Source organism: Pelecanus crispus, chromosome 6, assembly GCF_030463565.1.
Source record: "Pelecanus crispus isolate bPelCri1 chromosome 6, bPelCri1.pri, whole genome shotgun sequence".
Taxonomy (NCBI): domain Eukaryota; kingdom Metazoa; phylum Chordata; class Aves; order Pelecaniformes; family Pelecanidae; genus Pelecanus; species Pelecanus crispus.
In genome coordinates, this window is record NC_134648.1 from 19,202,281 (window position 1) to 19,223,559 (window position 21,279).

At 52.0% G+C, this 21,279-nt stretch overlaps 2 protein-coding genes across 3 annotated transcripts in view; both read right to left on the minus strand.

The window, feature by feature from the left end:
* The window catches only part of LSP1 (lymphocyte specific protein 1), a 50,969-nt gene extending 33,286 nt beyond the window's left edge, over positions 1 to 17,683 (minus strand). For both annotated transcript variants that reach the window (XM_075712398.1, XM_075712397.1), the window contains exon 1: positions 17,545 to 17,683. In XM_075712398.1, coding sequence (XP_075568513.1) covers positions 17,545 to 17,624 — 80 coding nt within the window. In that variant the 5' untranslated portion in view covers positions 17,625 to 17,683. The remainder of the gene's footprint in view (positions 1 to 17,544) is intronic.
* A 974-nt stretch (positions 17,684 to 18,657) lies between these two features.
* On the minus strand, positions 18,658 to 21,063 carry TNNI2 (troponin I2, fast skeletal type). Its single transcript, XM_009489111.2, has 5 exons — positions 21,025 to 21,063; positions 20,596 to 20,724; positions 20,089 to 20,178; positions 19,780 to 19,956; positions 18,658 to 18,756 (listed from the first exon to the last, which is right to left on the minus strand). Exons 2-5 carry the CDS (start codon positions 20,716 to 20,718, stop codon positions 18,658 to 18,660), a joined length of 489 nt encoding a protein of 162 aa, XP_009487386.2. The 5' UTR covers positions 20,719 to 20,724; positions 21,025 to 21,063.
* Positions 21,064 to 21,279: the final 216 nt, after the last annotated feature.

Below are 21,279 nucleotides of genomic sequence, written 5' to 3' on the forward strand. Positions count from 1 at the left end.
TGAATTGCACTGATGACAGCTCTGTGTCCCCTGCTGTCTCGATGCCAGCATCTCCCTTTCTCCTCTCCCCAAGCAGCAGCACTGCTAGTAGCTCATTCCTGCATGTTCATTTTCCCCGTCTCCCCCTAAAGAGCTGCCCCACTTCACGGCAAGCTTTCCTCGCTCCCCACACCTATCCACAACCTGCGGAGGTGGAGTAAAGAGATGCTGCAATAGCCCTCAGGGGCAGTAACCGCTAGCTCCCAGGCAACAAACCATGCCCAGACCATGTCCTGGCATCAACCACCACCCAAAAAAACATCCTGCTCCTTCAAAGTGCCATCCAGCCCTCCCAAGATTCTCGTTCCCAGCTCAGCGCTCAGGAGGTCAAGACAGAAATACTGGAGTAGCATCTTCCCTGCTGAGACACATCCCAGCAAGCTCCAGGAAACCTTGCATACAGGCAGAAAGGAAGGCATCCCACAGAGGTAGGCAAAGCCCCTGCATCCCCATCAAACTAAATATTGTACTCATGACATACACCAAAATTCAAGGAGTCTGGGGAATTTTAAAGCTACCCCTAATGCTGGGGAACTCTGAGCATCACTAAGCCGTTGCTCAACGATGCAGCAGTGTGTTGTAGGGAGAAAGAATGGGCCGTGCAACTGCCTTGTGGACACCAGGACCACAAGAGCTGGCATTGGCTGGAGGCGGAAAGCACCTCATCATGTATGGCAGGCCAAAACACAGGGATGTGCAAGCATGGCTGCAGATCTCACGGTTTGGCTTCCCATGTTAATGACTCCACAGAAGATAAAGAAGAAAAAGTCCCATCCTACAGAGGAAATAATTAGGTTTATCACCCAATCTAATTTTCTGACTCATTTTCTTCCCCTGAGCTTTTTCATCCTCAAGATTCAGTCCCCCTTCCCCATAGCATTATTTGCACTTCAGACTCTACAGCATTGCAAAGACATGTAATTATAGACATTTGTTTATTTGCTGCCTGTGCAGCAGCCATGCTTTGGAGCCCCTGTTCTGAGCCAGGTCCCCTGTTGTGCTAGGAAGCATGCAAGCAGTGTACAAGAAAACTGTCCTTTCTCTCCAAGAACAGATCACAGCTCATTTCCTAATGGCACCCGGGATTCACCCACATGCTGGATAAAAACCAAACCAGCTGAGACGAGAGCGGCAGCTCTTCCAACGCACATCTGTCCATACTCACACTTCACCCCACAGCTGCACACCCCAGGCAGGCACCAACAGCCCAGCTATGGGGAGGCATCCACAGCAAACCGCAGCACTTAGTGGGAGCGGTGTCAACCGAGAGGCCTGATAATCCAGTTTCGAGGAGCGGCATGGCTGATTTACAGAGAGGCTGATTTGTAGGTTAATTAAACAGCCATATTCTTTTGTGAAACACTCGAGGCTTGATAGAGGGAGAGTAAAATTCCAGCAGGAGCAGATAGCGAACTGAATGAATCGACACGACAGGCTCTGGATCCCTATGTTATTTATAGGAATTCATTAGAAGGATAAGGAAAAATAGACCATGATAACAAAGCGACTCATGTTTGGAGAGGACTTTAAAAAATACAAAGTCTTGCAGGCATGTGAGGGATCATGGCTGTTAACATGCTACAAAGGGAGAAATCTTTCCCCAGGGATATCCCGATAGAGAGACTATGCTGGATGAGGAGAGTGCCCGGGCATGTGGGACAAAGGAGGGGAGGTAGATAACCCTGCAACTGCCCATTCTTTCCTATGCCTTTCCCAGGTAATTACTCAGCCACTCCTGCTCTGTGGTCCAAGGCATAACCCTGGGCTCTTTTCATCCTCCAACCTTTCAGATGTAAATGGCACACTCCTGCAAAACCACTGGCAGCCAGCGAGGAACAAGGAGGGCTAATCTTTCCAGCCTACCTCCAGGCTGGGAAAAGGTAAAGGTTGTTTCCCAGAGTGCTGGCTCAGCGCTTCAGCCTGTGGTGCCTCTGACATGGCCCACTGCTCTTGAGCATACCAACCCATTCTGAAACCTGGTGTGTGCTAAAACTGTCAGCACGGTCCATGGAAAAGCCATTTCATGCAAATTTGGCTCCTGGGACTGATGTTCAGGTGGTGGCAGCCAGGCACTCCTGCTCCACACATAAGCAGGGACCACTTTGAAATGCTGTGGTCTTGTCTCAAGCAGAAGGCCGGATACTTAAACATTGGGACTCAGCTCTTCAACCCCAAATACACAAGACTTTTACACTAGTTTCAGCTCAGGATCCCTTAACCCAGCTGTAGGACAGCCTGGCAAGCGGCTCCCTTGGCTGATCAATGCTCAGAGAAGGTAATTCCCTGGTTATCCCTGCTGATGCTCTGCAGCAGGAGTGGCTGGGCAAATCTTGGCATCACACCAAAATCCCCGGTGCTTGCGAATATGGCTCTGAGCAGCCGTTTTCACTCTTGTGCTCCAGGTCACTGATGCATTCAGGCACATGAGAAGAGCCTAGGACCTCTGCAGTGTAACCGCTCTGCCTGCGGTCACCTTGGGACAGATAAAAACAGAGCACAGCAATCTTGACAGCAATATATCTTCAAGCCAGGAGCCTCAAGCCATTCACTGACTGAAGGAGCTTCTGCCTGCACCTGGGCTGGCAGAGCTTGTAGAGCCAGCCCCATAGTCAGGCTTAGGAGAGAAACTGCTTTGGGAGAAAATACTACTGCAAAACAGGCTGTGCTGTGCATGAAGCAGACCCTGCCTATTCTCCTGTTGACTCCTGTGAGCATTAGTGGGGTTGTTTGGGGTGTAAGCCATGGGTGAAATCCCTCACACATCTTCACACCCCACCTCCCTCCTTGTGTGTAAGCAGGACTGGAAAACACAGCCACAAAACCAAACCTCAGCCAGATTAAGTGTAAAACCCCCACACAGGACAAATGTCATCCCAGAGTTCCTCTGGCAAAAGCCCCTGTGAGTCTCTGGAGCACCAGAATTCCCTTATCCACAGCAGGAGGAACTTGGAGACACCATTAAGGAAAGAAAAACACCTCTGGCTTGGGCTGTGCCAAGAACAGCTCTTTGGACACCCCTTTTCTGTGTGTGAGGCACATGTGCCTCCCTCCTATCTGCCATCCTGCAAAATAAGTTGTCATGCAGCTGTGCACAGGCGATTCCACCCCAATTCATTTGTCTGACCCACCTCAGTACCAGCTGGCCCCAACTCTGAGCCCATCCTTGCCTGCTGCACGCCCACACGGAGATTTCCGTACCCCTCATGAGCCCCTGACCAAGACCTGTTCTGAAACAGGGATCTGCAACCAAGATCCCAGTCACTCTGGGCTGAGATCAGGGAAAGAGCGCAACGGGCCAACCAGGAGATGAACAGAGAGGAATCGGCTCCTCCTGCCTGCTTGCCATCCCAGGGGTCCACGCAACCAGTGGGAGCTTTTCTGCCGACTCCCCTGGGTCTAGAACAGGCCCTAGGAGAGGGCGGGAGGGACTGGATGGCTGTGTGAGCCAGTTTAACTTCCAATGCAAGAAACTCATTCAAGGGGTGACGTTTAGAGGCTGCATTATCAGCCAGGGAAATCCCAAGCTGACTGGAAAACGCCTATCCAAATAACCCGCATGCCCCCACTTTGACATCTTCTACATCCCAGCTGGAGACCAGCAGGCACCAACAAGCACAAGGGAGCAAAGAGGTGCCCAGGATGTGGGATGCAAATCCAGCACTTCCTAATTCCATCTCTCACCCATCCAGCTGCTCAATTAAATATAAAGAGGTGAGGAGTGCATCTCTTCTGCCTGGTCAGACCCATCAGCACAGCACAGAATAAGCTCCCCCAGCACTGGCAGCCAGAGAAGGGTCCTGGAGACCCATAGAGGAAAGCAGCATTTCCAGCCCCTACTGAAAAGCGGTATTTCCAGCCCCCAGGGAAAAGCAGAGTGACCGCATGGAAGGGAATCCCAGCGCCAGCAGACAATGTAGCCATCCTCCCCAGCTCAGCCCTGGCTGACAAATGGGAATAAACCCAACTGAACCGTCCACCTCCCTGCCCTGGCAATTATACTCTGAGAAAAAGGTTCAAAGCGCTATTGCAATTAATTAAATCAAAAGAGCAATGTCAGCTCGCAGCCCTGGGAGGATCTGGCCCTTTTACAGATCTCTGAATTGAAAATGCACATCACAGCATGCCCAGCATACATTTCCTACAAAAAAAGAAAAAAAAGAAAAAAATCCTTTTTCTAGGCAGAAGCCTTCAGCACTCAGGGGACACAAAAAGACACATACTGAGACATCCCTTGCAGAGATAGATGGGGGGGGGGGGGGGATCAGCCGGCTCAGGTGAGTGTCACAGTACAGTTGTGCTCAGTTATTTCAGTTGTGTGCTCCTGGAAAAACCATCAGTAAGTTCAAATCTGCTTTTCTCATATTGCTTTTGGGGAGGAGGGAGGTATCTATTTTCCTTCCTTCCAACGCATCGCGTCTGCTGGAGAACGAGGGTGAGAGGAAGAAATTCAGCTGATTTAAAGGGACACGGAGATGGTCGATCCAGAATAAATTTCCTTTCTTCCCCGCGGTACCCTCCACCCTCTGCCCCCGCGGGCAGAGGCGCGCCGCTGCGGGCAGCAGCCGGCCGGAGCCGGGTGCCCCCGCGGGCAGGTGGGCTCTCACCTGATGAGGTTCTGCAGGCCCTGCTTGCTGGAGTTCCTCCTCAGGATCGCGCTGGTCATGGTGGCCACGGCTGAGCGGCGGGCAGGGTCCCGGCTGCCGCCCCCTTCCCCAGCGCCGCAGGCAGCTGCCCGCCCGCCTGCCCGGCGCTGCGCGCTCCCGCGTCCCCCCTCTCCGCCTTCAGGAAGTTCTGCAGCTGGTTTCCTTTTGTTTCTGCTAGCCCCCCCCTGCTCCACACCCCCGGCTTGCCTCCTCCACCTCTACCTCCTCCTCCCCCTCCGCCTCGTGGAAGTGTCACGGGAGAATCTCTCGGAGCGCAGCCGGCGGCGGGTCCCGCAGCACAAAGCCCGGCGCTCCCCACTCCCCAGCGAGGGCGGCTTCTTCCTCGCCCTCCTCTGCTTTAACCCTCTTCTATCCCTCCTTCATCTTCTCCAGCCCCCTCCTCCTTCCCTTATTCAATCCCTCCCTCCCATATCCCCCCCCCCCCCCCGCCTTTTTTCTACCTTTACCACTGCTTTCCTGATTACACAAAGCAACTTGGGAGCAGAAACCCAGCTTGGCAACTTGCGCTCAGCGGGCTGTAAATCACTCCTGGTCCATTCACAGCAGAAGTCTTCCACGAAGGGCTCACCTCCAAACGGTCCCCGATCGCCCGAAGGTGCACCAAGAGCCAGATTAATGCAAGAACGGCTTTGTGCTGGGAAGCAACACACCAGAGAAAAATGTTCTCCTTGGATGGAGATAGCAGCTGGATTTTGGGGGAAGCCACTGGGCTGCAGCCCCCGGTGGGCAAGCAGCACACAGCCTGCTTCTGCTCTCAGACTTCCCCCTCACCTGCTCAAGTGACCAACTCGCCCATGCCTTAGTTTCCCCAGCCATCAAATTGGGCAAGAGCAAAAAAATCTGGCTTGCCTCCATGAAACACTGATATTTCAGGAGATTAAAGACGCGCATGAACGTTTGACGAAGGACTAACAGCATTGCCACTTGCTAAAACAAAATGCCCATCTGCCATGCATTCAGATGAGTGTTCTTCATGCTACCATGGGAGCAGTCTTGGAAAAAAACCAGTCTTTTTTCCCTAACCTGCATCTCCTGGTCCATGTGTGCCTTTTTTGGGGAAGAGATCTTCTGCTATACAGGAGGAGTTATGATGGGACCACCCTGCTTAGACCCTCGCCTTCCTTCTGCTTTCAGTCCCTCTCATCTCATTCACACATTTCCTTTCAATCACTTCTGCAGAAGTGTTTCTTAGCACCTGGTAAGCTGAAATGGGGAAGTTGCCCATGAAATACACCCAGAAATCTCAATAAAAAGGAAGTGCATTAAAGCCAGATCAGAAGGAAGTGCCTGCCCTTCTCCCCACTGTCTCTTCATTTCAAAACACTTTCTTTTTTTCTGCAGATACTTACTAAGCATCCCCTAGGTGATCAGGAACAACAAAAAACCACTAAGCATAGACATTGATGCCGGCCTCACTCTGTGGGCTGCTCAGATGCTGTCACACTGCATTTTTTTCTTTCCAGATTTGGTGAGAAGATGCAAGATATCCACCACAAAAGGCCTCTTGCTCAAAAAGAGCTTGTCCCAGCCCTGCAAGTACTTACAGGTGTAATTAGGTTTAAGCATGTGAACACTCCTATTGACTTCACCACAATTGCCCACAGAGTTGAAATGAAATATGTACCTACAGGGTTTTCTTTCAGGAGAGAATCGGTCCAAACCTGCCAGTGACTCCCATGGTCAGAGCCAGCCAAGGATGCAAGACAGAGGAGCCCCAGCAGGCAGAGATGCAGCTAGCAGCCATGGGCCAGCAACAACTGGGGGCTGAACGAAATCACAGCAGCACTCTTATTTCAGGCAGAGATGCCAGGCAATCCACAGGGAGCTGAGGAGGGGCAGGGAGGAATGCAGCCACACTCACCAGGAGAAGGCAGGAGCTCGCTGGGTGTGGGGAGGCAATGGCACACCACTACCTACTGGAGGCAAGTTCCTCTGCGTGAAAGAGCTGGGGGAGAAGCTGTTGATTCGCCCAGCAAGAGACCCTTGCCTTGACACCAGAGTTTGTCTCCTGGAGGATGCCAGTGTGAGCTCCTCCTCTTGCAAGCACTTGGCAGACTTCCACCCCAAGCCCAGTACTGACTGCCTCTCAGAGATGGGGGCCTTCAATGAACAAGGTGGATAAAAACCCTGCTGGGTGATGATTTCATCACCAGGACCAGAGAGAGGTCGCAACATTAGCTCTCACTGGTCAAAGGTGCTAAGATCATTTGGAAACACCAGAAGTGAAGCAGTGAGGAAAGGAGTCCCTACATTGCAACAGGCTGAGCTCTGCATTGCTCCTGGGGAGAGAAATTCCCAGTACTGAACTCTGCCTGGAAAATCCTCCTGCCTTCACAAGGTGGCTGTGCTATTCAACCTCTGGGGAAGGTGTCCTGCCCTTCTCCCTGGCTTTCTTCTTTAAGACAGACAGCAGATACAACAAGAAAACTTATCCTTCCTTCCAGCATCAGCAGGGTCCTGCAGGACCGCAGGGAGAGGAGAGCAGAGCAGGACCCTCATTCTAAACTCACAGCTTGCAAGGAGGAGGGAACTATGCACCCTCAGTGACACATCAGCAGAGTCACTATCCCGGTCTCTGTGAGGCAGGGAGCATTTAAACCCACTATGCAAAAGCACAAAGGGGGGCCTTAAGGGACCACAGAGAAAGAGCAGTGCAGGAGAAATCCCACACCATCACTCTGCAGAACAGAGGCGCCTTCTGTTCCCTCTCCTTCCTCGCTTGCTGCCAAGCCCAGGTGCATCAGTCTGACTCACACCATGTATCCAAGAACGGTAAGGTCAGCATCAGTCCCACAGCTGCTTGTATCTTTTCACAGAAACAAACCTCTTGGTCCCACCAGGAAGCGGGTAGGAGTACAGCAGACACAGGAAGAAAAACAAAGAATTAATTCATCTGTTATTCTTTGGCACAGTTTAAGCTAGAAGAACTACCATAAATCCCTGCAGCAAAACCTCACCCTGCTACAGGAGTGGGGATGCCCAGAGCACCCAGAAACGTGCTGCAGGGCACCAGAGAGCTTCCCAGAGCTCTTCCCAGCAGCAGGGGAAGCCGAGAAGGTGAGACACTGGGAAGGAGCGAGCCTGGCTCCATTGCTGTGGGAAGGAGGGCGGGAGTCCCAGAGAGATAGGGCCGCACCAGTTCCCGTTAATTACACAATCACTCTGCTATGTAGGACTAGTTGCAAAATCAGTTGGAGGCTAACACATGGTCTAGGAAAAAAAGAAACAAAAAGACTCTAGTCCTGCTAGCAAAGAAATGGAGCCCAAGCAATTTTCTCCAATGTTGCTGGGATGCAAAGCACTGCCGGCATAAGCCCCAACATACAGTCACATCAAGGGCCAGTCCTTTATAGGTGTTGTCAGCTGCCAGCATGGTTTCCAGAGGTCCATGCCTGCATGTCAGTGGTGGGATCCCACCCAGAGAAGATGTTCTTACAGGAACAGCATCACCTCTTCAGCAAGGACTAAGCAGCCCTGTCTCAGCCAGAGACCCCGCACTTCCACCACCAGCCCTCCTAGGACACTGGAGGAGATGGGGGTCTCCCTGTTTTGCCTTTCAAGTGACGCATCATTCCCTCTGCCATCCCAAACCTCTCTCCCTATACTGACACCTCCCCAACCTCTCTGCACCATGCACGTGCCACCCACACTTTGAAACCAGCCTGGCAGATATCAGCACTTAGCCCAGCCCCCTGGGAGCCCCAGTTCAGTGAGAGGGGCACATCAGTTGGTACATCAGCTGCATAGATGGTATGGTTTACATGTTAGCCTGATGGATAGGGTTTGCCCATCTCACCTTCATCCCTAATTCCCAGTTAGCTCAGTCCAGTTTACTCTGCCAGCAGTCACTTTTGGGCAGCCAAATACAGAGGCCAAAACAGGCAGCCAGAGATAATTTCAAGGAAACAAGGTGTCTAGCAGCCAAAAGCAGCACGTTATCTCCTTCACACCAGAACAGCTCATTACAAGCTCCAGAAGCGTGCTGTCAGGAGGGCAGGGCATCTCATCTGTGCAATTAGCTCAGAGTGCAGGGGAAGGCGTCCAGTCCCAACAATGCTCCCCAGCAAGCCTTCCTCTGCCCTGGCCATGTGTCAGGAGGGGACATTCCCAAGCCAACACATGACCCCATGGGTGTTCAGGGAGGGTGTGCTGTAGGTGGGAGCTGTCTTGGCTCAGAGCTTTTGCATGGCCCACACGCTCAGAGGAGCACCATGAAGAACATGTATAATTGTGGACTGGGTCCAAAGAGTCAACAAACACCATGTCATACTAAGTCTGAAGTACTTGGCTTGGGATCAATGATGACTTTCTTTCTATGACATCCAAAGAGGTAGAAATGTGAGGGAGAGGAAGCTGGGTCTAGGAGCATCCCTCTTTCTCTACCCCACTGCTACCCCTCCCCCTCATGCAGAATGGAAGAGGGATCTTCCCTGTGGGGCACTTTGTGAGTACGTCCATAAACTTAAAATCCCAAGAGTTTGCTTCATCTCCCAGTGAGAGGTGAGATGCGAGCTTACAAGCCTTGTAAGAGAAGATACTTTTGCTCCAGGGGTGATACAAACAAGGACAAAGGATGAGGGGACCAAGGGAGAAGGAACATCTGAAAGGTGGATTTAAAAAAGGGGGAGGAGGGAAGCGAAGAGAGGTGGTGTAAGCATTAACTAGGCAGCACAGCATGGTTAAAGGAGATCAGAGTCCCTGTTGTGCTAGATGCTGTGCAAACAGGGAGAGATACCACCTGAGCCACTGCAGTGAGCTACCGTCCAGGTTTTACAGACCAGGGCCAAGGCCAAGTGACTCAGCCAAGCCCTGGAGGAGTGCAGCTGGTCCAGCATGTAGAGCCAGCGTGGTTACTGCAGCGTGCACAATATCTATATATTAGGTTAAATCAACAAAGCCATTGGGAAAGAGACAGGAAGACAAAACAATGGCTGCAGATAAGACACTCCCAGCCCACGCAGGAGGGTCATTACAGGACAAGAGGAGAACTATTGGCCCCAAGGAGACCGGCTCCATCTCTTTGGGATGCCTCTTCACTGCAGGGCCAAGAAGCAGGACAAAGGACTCCCGCCAGGATGAATAAGCCATAGGCAACTGCTGCCAAGAGATTGTTGCCCCACCGGCAGATGTCGTAGGAAATGACTAAAAAAGGCCTTCTTACAGCATCACGTTGCTTTGTCACTAGTGTTTGCTCACCAAGGTTTGAAAGCTGCTGAATGAGCTTGAAATTTGAATGTCCATTTAAAATAAATGAAGTGGCCTTTGCTTTGGCTAGGTGGATTAGATGGACCTGGGCAGCTGAAGACACCTTCAGGCACCTCCCATGTTTAGTGTAAGAGGGGCATAACCTGTAGCAGAGGCACCACCTTCTTTCACCAAGTGGCATGTGTGATGTGTTTAAGCATCACCCAAAGCCAAGCAACACACTTTGCTGATAGGCTTGTAGGATAGTACTGCTGTGTGATACAGCCATGTGCCCAAACCGTGCTGCTCAGCTGACCAGCGCAGCTTTCAAGAAGTGAAATACAGCTTCTGCCCAATATAAACTTATTAGCTCATCTCGCAGCTGGCTGAAGACTCCGATGTAGCACCACATTGTGCAATACAAGCAGTTTTAGCAACCATTAATCCCTGCCTCACACTGCTGGGCTGGTTACTCCAGCTGGGGTCAGGGTACACTAATGGCTAAGAAGGAACCCCCAAGCATCATCTGACTGTTCCTGCTTCCAAGCTAGACCTTCACTTCAAGCTGCACCTTGTCCTGGGGAAACGCATCTAATCTCAGCTTGCCAATATCCACCCATGCCTCCCTCACTGAGCTGGGCAAAAGATGGGAGCTGTTATGAAAGGTCAGGCAAAAGTATTGTCATGTATCCAAAAAGCCTGAAGACCAGCACAGGCCTCTGTCAAGGGGGAAGATAGTCATTAATGCTACAAAGCAAGGCCCAACAAAAAGTTAAGAAGAGCCTTTCTGCACAAAGGGCAGCTAAGGCTGTATGCAGGAAGATGGCAACTGGAGTGGAGAAGCAGCAGAAGAGACAAATGCCACACCAAGGAAGCAGAAGCCCCACCAAAGCAGGGGTGCACAGCCTGTGTATCACATTGGTGTAGCCTTGGGGACAGCTCAGCTCAGACACACTGCTGTCAGCTCCTGTTAGGTGAAGCTAAGTGATAACTGCAAGGAGGCACTTATTTTAAGAGGAAATAATTATCGCCATCAGTTTTACTGGGGGAGAACTCTGCCCCTCCCAAAAGGCTGGCAGTCATGATTATTTGGAGTCTGTCAATAGTTCAGGGTTTGTCGATGCTAATGGCTCCGGAGCAAGCTTTCACTGGAAAGGAAACTGCTTTTGCAGCAGAAAAGCACATGCATGCACAAACACAGAAGAAGAGATCATATTTTCCAAACTGTCTGGCAAGGGCTTGATAAAAGGCATTGCACACACTGTCTATTTAGCTGCAGCAAGCAACAGATACCTAGAGCTGGGAGACAGGCTTCTTGGTAATGCAGAATTAATCTCTAGCAAAGGATCTATTTTCAAAATGAGCTCGTAAGCGAAGGAACCGAAGACCTCCAGCTGATGCAAACTGGCACAGCTTTATGGCAGACAGTGGGATGGTGCTGATGTACACTAGCAAAAGCATTTGGGCCTACATGTCTGTACAATAGCAAGAGAAATCCAAATAAACTGAGCTCCGAATAAACCAAGTCTTGTACATCTCAGACCATTTGCTCCCAGGTGGCTCCAAGGTTTTTAGACCACTGGCTGCAAGTCACCAATCAAGCTAATAATACAAGCCCACTGACTGCCATTTCCATTCATTAATAAATCCAGCTGGATTTGCTCATGTATTTTCCTCTTTACCCATGTATACCCTGGACAGTTATCAGACACACCAGGCTGGTATGAACCACTTCTTTGAGATAGGGTGAACCCAAGTAGCTCCTGGGTTTAACACTCACCCCATATGACTCAAGATGGAGCTATCAGCATCAGCTCTGCTGCCAGCCCCAGCAGCCCATCCAAGGAGTGACTTGTTTAAAGGAGCAAATAACAGAAGATATTTCATCCTGCCTTGCTGCAAATTCTCCTGCAGAGGATGGGGGCTGCCAGCCTCCCTGCTCAGGCATTGCATGAGCAGTGGCAGAGCCCCCAGAAAGTGCTGCAGACCTGCCCGTGAGAAAGACAACTCTGAGTGCCGAAACCTGGGATTAAGACACTCCAGCAGCTGCCTCACACATCTGGTGTGTGTTAAGATGGATACACTGGCAAGGAAAACACACACAGGCTCCAAGCGGGGCTGGTTAACCCCTTTGTGACTGAGCCTCTGTGGAGCACCCAGACAGGCTGAGGACTGTGAGATACCTTTCCAAGCCTCAGGAGAGCTCAGCTCAAATCTCAGCAGTGGCCTGTGCTTCCTAGGTGATACTGGGAAATCAGGGACCAATTCAGGTGCCTAAACATAGCTGTCAAGTGCGACTGAGGACGTCTTGGGTTACCTAAGTCACCTGCCAAAGCCTAGCAGATGTCACATGTGTCCAATAGGAAACCACCTTTTCTGGGTACCCAATCCACAGTGGGTGAGTCCTACAGTTAGGGCATCTCTTCCCCTTCCTAAACATCTCAACCTCAGTTATCTGGCCTTGCAGTAGAGATAACCAGTTATCCTCTTTGCCCTGAGGCAGTACATCATAGCCACAGAGCACCCACCACAGTGACATCCTGACCTCGATTGGGCACTGTAGGTGCTGCTCTAGTACCAATCACACTGCAGTCACGCCGTGCAGGATAGCTACCTTCCCAGCATGCACAGCACCTCCTAGGACATATTTTTGACCCATATACCAGACAACCATAGTCCAGAGCACAACCTGGTTAAAGAGGCCCCTGAGGCTCTATCATACAAATACACCCCTGTGTCTTGCTTTCATTGATGTGCCTTCTCAAGGTTTCTCTTTATGAAGGGCTTGAGGAGAACAGAGCCACCTCATGAGAACCCATTCCTCATGCATTTGGCTTCAAAGGATGCCAAAGCACCACCTCAGTGAGCCCAAAGTCTCAGCCTGATGAGGAGCTTGGTGGTCTCATATTAAGGGAATAGGAACTGCAGCTACAGGAGGTCAAAGCTCCTGTGCATGCCGGGTGTTGCCTTAGACAGAGCAGAGCCCTCCCACACCGGTGCTGGGTGAGCAGGCACCATCCTTCCCAGACAGGTTCACATACCCAGACTGTACTGGGAGGGCTGCACTTGGAGGTTGAAGTGAGAGCAGCAAATCCTTGCAGCTTTTCCTCTGAGCCTCTGAGGACCACAGTAGGTTTGCATTGTCAGTTGGAGCCAGATAATACTCCCAGAAGAAGCCTGGGAGCCACCAATTCCCCCTGGAGCCTGGGCAACAACTTTCTTCAGGCCAGGACTCTCACTCCCCAAAGAAAAAGCTGTTCCTGACAGAAATGTGGCACCAACGAGGCCTCGGAGCACCTCCTGGCCCACTGGTCTGCCCAAATGCAAGTCAGTGTCCTGACAGAGGAAGCAGGCAGGCTGGATAAGTGCCTAGCTGGGAGCAAGCCCAGCTCTGGGGAGAGCACTGAGGCAGCAAGAAGCCCGCTCAGTCGCTGCACAGACGGGCACATGGGTCACGGGGTGATGGATACAAAGTGGGGGATGCAGGCAAAGCATCAGCCAGGGCTAGGTTAGTGGGGTCAGTGGGGGTCAAAGCAGAGGGGCCCAGGACCCCAGGGCACACCAAGGTTAACCACTTCACTGCCATAGAGCCAGCTGTGATACCTTCTACTGTTCCAGCTACCATAGGAAAAGAGCTTTCAGATTTTGGGAAAGGCCTGAAACTCCCTGAAGCAGCACACCATACAAAACCCTCATGTCCTGGGAAGATGCCCAGACCAGGGAGATGGAAAAAATTCCCTTTTTCCCAAACCACCCCTCCACACACCTTGCACATCTCAGGGCTTAACTCAGCCATGCCCATGGAGCAGCAGTCATCCTGTTTCAGCTGCAGCAAACCTGGGAAAGCCCATGTGGCTTAACCTCCATGGGCAGTACAGCTGCAAACAGACCCTGAGCTGTCCCCACTCTCCATCCGAAGGCCAGGACACCACCCTGTTCCAAAGTGCCATCTTGTCCCCTGACAGCAGCTCTCCTTTGGGGACATTTCCACCCTGGGGGATGCCCGCCTGCTCCATGTAAGCAGTAAAGCCCTGCCATGCCCCAAAACTCTGCCTGGACATCTCTGCTTTCCTCATTGCTGTGGATTTATCCATGCTGTCAGACAAATCAGGCTGAGCAGAGCTCGCCCCCTTGTGGGGTGCAGCCAGGGGATGCCTGGGCACCCCACAACCAGAAGGGTTGGTTGCTCCAGGAGTGCAGGCTGGGCTGTGCCTCTGCACCCTTTTCCTCCAGAGGAGCAGGAGCTCCAGCACCACCTCAACCGGCAGAAGTGCTTTTTCACTCCACGCCAGCAATGCTGATCTGGTAAAACCTCATCTTAGCAGCCGCCAGGATGGTCCCTGGGACAGCCAGCCCAGCCTTCCTCACAGCCAGGTCTCTCCAAAATCCAGGGGCAAAGGGATTCTCACAGATTTCAGAGCCAGACTTCACCCCAAGAGTTTTAAAACAGCCAGCTCTCCAGCCAGCAGAGAGTCTTCTGAGGTTTAAAAAAAAGTAAAATTCAAATACAGGCTGCTGGGCAATCCCCCACTTTAACACATCCCTCCAAACCCATAGCTTTACATTGCAAAATAAGGCCAGAGGCAAGGCAGGCTTTTTTTTTTGCAAGGAGAAAGGGGCAGTGAAGGCACCTGATACCTCCCTATAATTAGAGACAGTTCCTCATCCCTAATGCCACTGCCAAGGCACCTATATCCAATTTGGAAATGCTAAAGTATTGCCCATCTTCATTAAATTATCCATCTGGCCCTCCCCTGTTGATTTCCCTGCCATTTTTCCACTTTAATGAGCCCAGCTGGGTCAAACTGTGACCCATTACTCCTGAGCAGGGATCAGCCATCCCTCCCCCAAGGAATCTGGTGTGCCGAGGGGTCCAAAGACTCTCCACATATCAGTTTTCTCAGACAACCTCCTTCCAACCACGGGTATACTTAGCAACAGCAGTCACCCCAGCAAGGGCCCTCGAGACTGCTCTAAGGATCTGGAGAATTCAAGACAGCTGGGGATAGACATGGCAAAGAAAAGCCTGGGGCTTGCTAGCACAGCACAGCCTCTCCCCAGGCGGTGACCATACATGGGCTGCCAAGGGCTCCCTGCAGCTCACAGGGTGGGAAGCCCCAGAAGGAAGGAGATGGGTGAATTTGGGAGAAACTGATCTCTCATCTCAGACCTCATAGGCAAGAGAAACCTGTCTCATGAGCCATGCTCCCGCTCAGGTGCAAATGTCCTGCAGAACATAGCCCAGCCATGGATGTAGCAACTAAGGTCAGGGGCTGCCTGAAGCCTCCAGAGGTCTATGGAGAGTGCTCTGAATAACAGACCCAATATATATTGGGTTACCCAGCCCTGGTGTAAGGCAGGCTTCCCCCACACCTCAGGCCCCCAGCCTCCCACCGTCAAGGCAGGAGGGTTGGCTGCTTCATCCTGCACTGTGTTGTCCCATCGGGGCAGGACAATGCAAGCGGCCACCTTCCCAGAGCCCACCCCAGCCTCCCACTTCTTTTGGGAAGGCTTCACATCAGGCTTGCACCACAGTGGTTTCCTATATAGCAATTCCAGTTCATGGAAAAGAACATAACACCAGTTTGGTTTAGGTGGTGTTGCACTGACATCAGCAATTAACTTCGCCAGCATGTCCCCATTTGTATGGGGAAACAGAGTAAGGTATGTCCAAATTAGGATTTCTAGGACACTTTCTAATGCAGGCTCCTCTTCTGTATACACTGGGCACAGTTAAATAGATGAGGTTCATTGTTTAAGCAAACCCAGCACCTTTTTGCTCTCTATATCTCCTCACTGTGCTTTTACACCAAGGAGCCTTGGGATTTACTTTCCTGGCAGCTCCATCACAAGACTCACTGCTCACTTCTTCAGCACTCCTTAAGCTGTCTTAGGAGCGCTGTCCTGACTCCACCTATACACAGGTCAGCTTGAAAAGAGCTTTGTCCTCAAGAAGAGGTGATCAGAGAGCTGAGCTAGCCACAGGGTGAGAAAAGGTAGCCCCAAACAGCAAGCAAACACTTCCTTCCTCCATTTTGGGAGTGGAAATCACCACAGCCTCGCAAGCGTTTAAATAGCACAAGTAAAAGCAGGAGAAGTTTAGAGCTGCACATGAAACTATTACACAAGTTGGGAGGGAAAGTAATTCTCCATATCTTAAAAACAAAAAGGAAGTTACTTTTGCTCACTACTTCTTTTCCATCAAGTTTCATATTTCATTAAAATTTTAAAATGCAGTTAGGGAGGAAGGGTTGTGCCACCCTGCCATCAGTATTCATATATACATTTTTTAAACAAGTTTCTAAAGCCTGTAAGGTTTGGAGTGGTACAGAACAGACCCCTTCAGACCACCTCTTATTTAGCTGAAACACCAGCAGGAAACAGAGAAGGGAACAAGCTGACCCTGCCCCACCAGCAGCCCCCACTGCCTCACCCTAGCTGCACCGATGCACCTACGCCCGCCACAGCAAGAGGGGAACAGGAAGGCTCAATTGCTTTGGGCCACCCCCAGCATCTGCTCCTTGCTCCTGCAAGGTGAGCTGAGCCCACAGCAGAGGCATGGCCAGGCTGAAGTGATGCTGGGCATCCCATAGACCACACTGGGAAGCCCCTGTACTCCCCCAGCAGCCAAGGCTTCCCCTTTGTTTCAGTAGAGAGTCATGCATGGAGCCTTCCAGTGCCTTTTGAAGCTTCCAGTCAAGTCTTCAGCCAAAGCTAATTGCTGTCAGGTGTCAGCCAAAACACTTATTGCAACCATTAGTGACAGGAGATGACACACCTTTCTTCTCTCATTGTCACTCAAGGCAGGGTACGGGGGGGGGGGGGGGGGGGGGGGGGGGGGGGGCAGGGGGATCCTATCAACGTTAACTGTGCTGGCTTTCAGAAGCCTTGGGGAGAAATGCTAATGCAAGCTTTGAAGCTGGAGGAGAAAAATCAGGCAACACCCCAAGCTCGCTGGATGCTCAGCCAGAACCCAGTCCAAATCTGAGTACTTTTGGGTGATACACCTTGGCCGAACCTATCTCTGTCTGCCTCCACCACAGACAGATGTGGTCTCTGTTACTGGTCAGTCTCCTTTTAACCCTCATGCAAAGCTGTCCGTGTTGGAGCAAACAGACCCCAAATTTTACAATCTCTGCTGATAAAACAAAAAAGCAGAGTGGATCCACAGGGAGATGTATAACCTTACAGCAACTAGCTTGAAATATTGCCAGGTTAATTCAGCTAGAGGCACAGGGGGGACAGCAAGAAATCAGATGTGCCCAGCAATTGCTGCAAGGAGAGGACGCAGCTGATCTCCACCCACTGGTCTTAAAGATGGGGCTGATTTCAACTGCGGAGCAGGTCCAGGTTGCCAGACCACTTGCTGAGCTTGTCTGCTGCTAGAGCTGTGGTTCCGCAATTGATCAAACTCCCTTCCAAAGGCTTTGAAGTTCAAAGGAGATGAGACCTTCAGGAAGTCTAAGTCTCTCCCTAGCTGGAGGAGCTTGTCAAAAGCCTGCTGAGGCGTCTGACCCATTTCAGCCTCATGACCCCCTCATCATTTTGGCCATGCACCCTCCTTTCCCACCATCACCCCTCCCAGTTTCCCAGCCTCCCAGTTTCCTGGGACTGGAAGGCAGCCATGGTATTGGGGTACCCAGTCCCCAGGCCTCACCTCTCGGTCTCCTCAGGGAATTCATCTCCCACTTGGTTGACACCTTCTGCACCCTCCTGGCACCCCTCCAAGTCTGACATCTTCTCCCCTGGCCGGCACAGCGACCCCGTGGACAGATCTGGCACAAAGGGTGCTGCTGCTGTTTCGCTTTTCCTGTGTTCAGCAGAAGTGAGCTGTGCCGGAAACTTCATGGGCTGAGAGTTTGGGGGGATGGGAGAGCGGCAGAGGGAAGGCAAATTTGGGGTTTTTTTTGTTTGTTTTTTTTTAAACCATTGGGACTATTTTAAGGTTTTGCCTCTGCTGGCAGCTCAAAATCGGAAAATGCTGGGATAACCGAAAGGGAAAGCAGGGGGCACAGACATCCCCACCATGGCAGGGAGAGGGGTGACCTGCCACTCCCCCAGCTGCCCATGCCACTTTGGGGACAGCCAGCATCTCTAAACCGCACCACCCTACAGTGCACAGGATACCAGGGTGCTGCCACAGGAGCTGCCAAGGTTGTTTGACTTCGCAGCTCTCAAAGCCCGCTGGAGCCAAAGGTTCTGCTTCTGCCCTGCCGCTGTCACCCCTCACCTCCCTTCCTGGCTCTGCTCCTTCCCCACAGCTTACCACTGTTGCCATGGTGGGTAGAGGTTCTGCAATGCCACCTGGGGCTTGGACTCTTATCTCTTTGTCTCTTCGACACCAGTAAAGGACATGGCCAGGAGCCGGTGGTGCAGCCTGGCAGGAGGATGCCAGCAGAGCATGGTGGCCCAGCCTCACCCTTTCCTTCCCGCAACAAGGGGGATGAGCAACCCCAGCTTCAGGGGGGACCAACAGCAGAGAGGTCCCCTATACCCATGCCCACAGCACGGCCCCCGCCAAAGCCTCCCCATGCCCACCAGGACCCCCATGGTGGGGTCAGACCCTGCTGGCACCATGGCATGGGTCAGGGTCCGGCCCCTCCCAGGCAGGCGACACCCACCTCTCCCGCCAAAGCTTTATTTACACCGCTGCTGCCAGGACGCAGCCCTTCACAAAACCACAGAGAAACAGCACTCAGTTGGTGCCCTTGAGCCCGGGAGGATGGCGGGGACAGGAGGGAGCGGAGGATGAGCGTGGAGAGGCAGGTGCTTAGGACTCGCCAGCCTCGAACATCTTCTTCCTGCCCTCCATGCCAGACTTCTCCTCGATGTTCTTCCTCCAGTCACCAACATCGCGGAGGTCCTTCTCCTGGGGGAGGGATGGGCACGTGGGTGTGAGTGGTGCCCCCCAGGGTGAGAACCCAGCCAGGTGGGGCCCTTCACCCATCCACCCATGGAAAACCCTGTGTCAGCTAGAGGAACCCAATTCCACCCATGCTGTACATCATCCCCCTGTACTCAGCACTGGTGAGGCCACACCTTGAATACTGTGTCCAGTTTTGGGCCCCTCAGTACAAGAAAGACATTGAGTTGCTGGAGCATGTCCAGAGAAGGGCAACAAAGCTGGTGAAGGGTCTAGAGAGCAAGTCTTATGAGGAGTCGCTGAGGGAACTGGGATTGTTTAGTCTGGAGAAGAGGAGGCTGAGGGGAGATCTTATTGCTCTCTACAACTACCTGAAAGGAGGTTGTAGGGAGGTGGGTGTTGGTCTCTTCTCCCAAGTAGTTAGCGATAAGACAAGAGGAAATGGGACCAAGCTGCATCACAGGGGAGGTTTAGATTGGATATTAGGAAAAATTTCTTCACAGAAAGAGTGGTCAAGCATTGGAACAGGCTGCCCAGAGAGGTGGTGGAGTCACCATCCCTGGAGGTGTTCAAAAAGTGGGTAGATGTGGCACTTTGGGACATGGTTTAGTGGGCATGGTGGTGTTGGGTTGATGTTGGACTGATGATCTTAGAGATCCTTTCCAACCTTAATGATTCCTAGTTTTTCCTTTCATTAAAAAATAATCCAGCCACCAAGCCAGGACATATGAAATTACTACTCTACCCTTAATTGGTTTAGTGGTGGACTTAGTGTTAGGTTAATGGTTGGACTGGATGATCTTAAAGGTCTTTTCCAATGTAAATGATCCTATGATTCTATGATTCTATGATCTTTTGGGGCTGCACTTTCCTTTTTCAACATCAGGAGTGCCAGAGGAAGAAATATTGAGCAGGAAGAACATTACAGAGAAAGGCTCACCCTCAACCCTGCCTATCACACAGGGAGGTGTGAGCCCTGAAAAACAGGAACCAACTCCTGTATGGGCACAGGGGAGAGGGAAGGAGTACCTTCTCAGTGTCCTCCTTCTTGACTTGCTTCAGGTTGGCTCGGAGGTCCATGCAGACCTTGTGCTTGGAGCCCAGCAAGGCCCGTAGCATCGCATCGGCAGACATGCGCACCCTGCGCAGGGGTGGCCTCTTGAACTTGCCCCGCAGGTCAAAGAGCTTCTGGCTCAAGTCTTCCAGCTGTGGAGAGACAAAATGGGGGAGCAGAGAGAGAGCAGGACATAGGTTTTGTGAGACACACCCAAGTGGCACAGAGAGGCATGAAGGATGGGCTGGAGACTCCCCTGAGGGATGGCTCCGGTAGCAACTCACCTCCTTGACAGTCTTCTGTAGCTTCACCTCTGTGTCATACCTCTCCTCATCCACTGACTCTATCTTGGCATGAAGCTTTTTGCACAGATCCTGGGAGGAAAAGCAGAGAGGGATGTTGACTGCTAGGGCACACACACACACGATTCCTCTCTCCTGACTGCTCTGGCTCTGAAAGACCTCAGTCCAGAAGACCAGATTGGATCAAGACCAGATGGTGAAGGGTGGCTCACAGGCTAGCTCCTGGTCACCATGCTACTGGCCTCATGCAAATGCTGCCTCAACACATCATTAGAAATGCAGCTTTCCTGCCAGACAGACCCCCTTTCTTTTTTTTTGGTGGAGAGACCCCAGCTGTCTCTCAAGCCAATTCCACATCCAGCCAGCTACAGGGCATGCACAGATGAGAAGGGGGTCAAGATGGGAATGACAGTCCAGATCCATCAGGCTGACTGATGGAGCCAAATCCTTTCTGCTCCAGCACAATGAAAGGGTTAAAGAAATCTTTACCTGAAGTTCCTGCATGGACCCTGGGAGCGACAGAGGAGGGCAATGCTCTGCCAGGTAGTTTTGCTTTTCCACTTCTTTAGCAGCTGCTTCTTTTTCTATTTCGGAGGCAGCAAGCTGCAGCATAGCACTCTGGAAGGCAGCAGGAGGATGGTCAGCATGGAGTGGAGGCAAGGGAGGAGGGCAGGGAGGGTTGGCAAGGGAGGGAGAGCCCTGATGGAAAGGCAGCTTGGGGAGCTCCCCATCAATACCAGCATCTCCAAGCAAGGGATACTGGTAGGGACACATTAAGGAGTGGGGAAGGGTGTGGAGGGCACCCAGGTTGTGCATTGTAGCCTCTTCCAGGGGGGAGAGTGCCAAGAGCTGGCTGGCTCAGGATGGGAGATGGTACCGTAAGGACAAACCTTGCCCGGCTCCAGCAGTGCCACATACCTTCAGGTGCTGCCGACGGGCAGTGGCTGCCCTCCTTTTTTTCTGCAAGTGGGAGGAATGAGAGAAAAGCAGGTTATCAGGTGCCCATTCCCCTTTCCGTTGCCCTTCCCCATACAACCCCACAGTCCGCCAAGGACCTGCAGCCATGCAAGGGAGTTGGCTCCAGTGGCCACACACAGCTGGTCCCCAAACGAGCAGCACTCAAAGAGGCTCCCTGCTGAACCCAGCTTTGCCAACATCAGGTAGCTCAAACCT

What these genes read in the sequence shown, in the direction of transcription:
- TNNI2 (XM_009489111.2), bottom strand. Translation starts at nt 20,718, where the DNA reads ATGCTGCAGCTTGCTGCCTCCGAAATAGAAAAAGAAGCAGCTGCTAAA. An exon ending in GGTCCATGCAGGAACTTCAG is followed by an intron (nt 20,179 to 20,595) that starts GTAAAGATTTCT and finishes TTTTCCTCCCAG; the next exon opens with GATCTGTGCAAAAAGCTTCA. An exon ending in TACAGAAGACTGTCAAGGAG is followed by an intron (nt 19,957 to 20,088) that starts GTGAGTTGCTAC and finishes GTCTCTCCACAG; the next exon opens with CTGGAAGACTTGAGCCAGAA.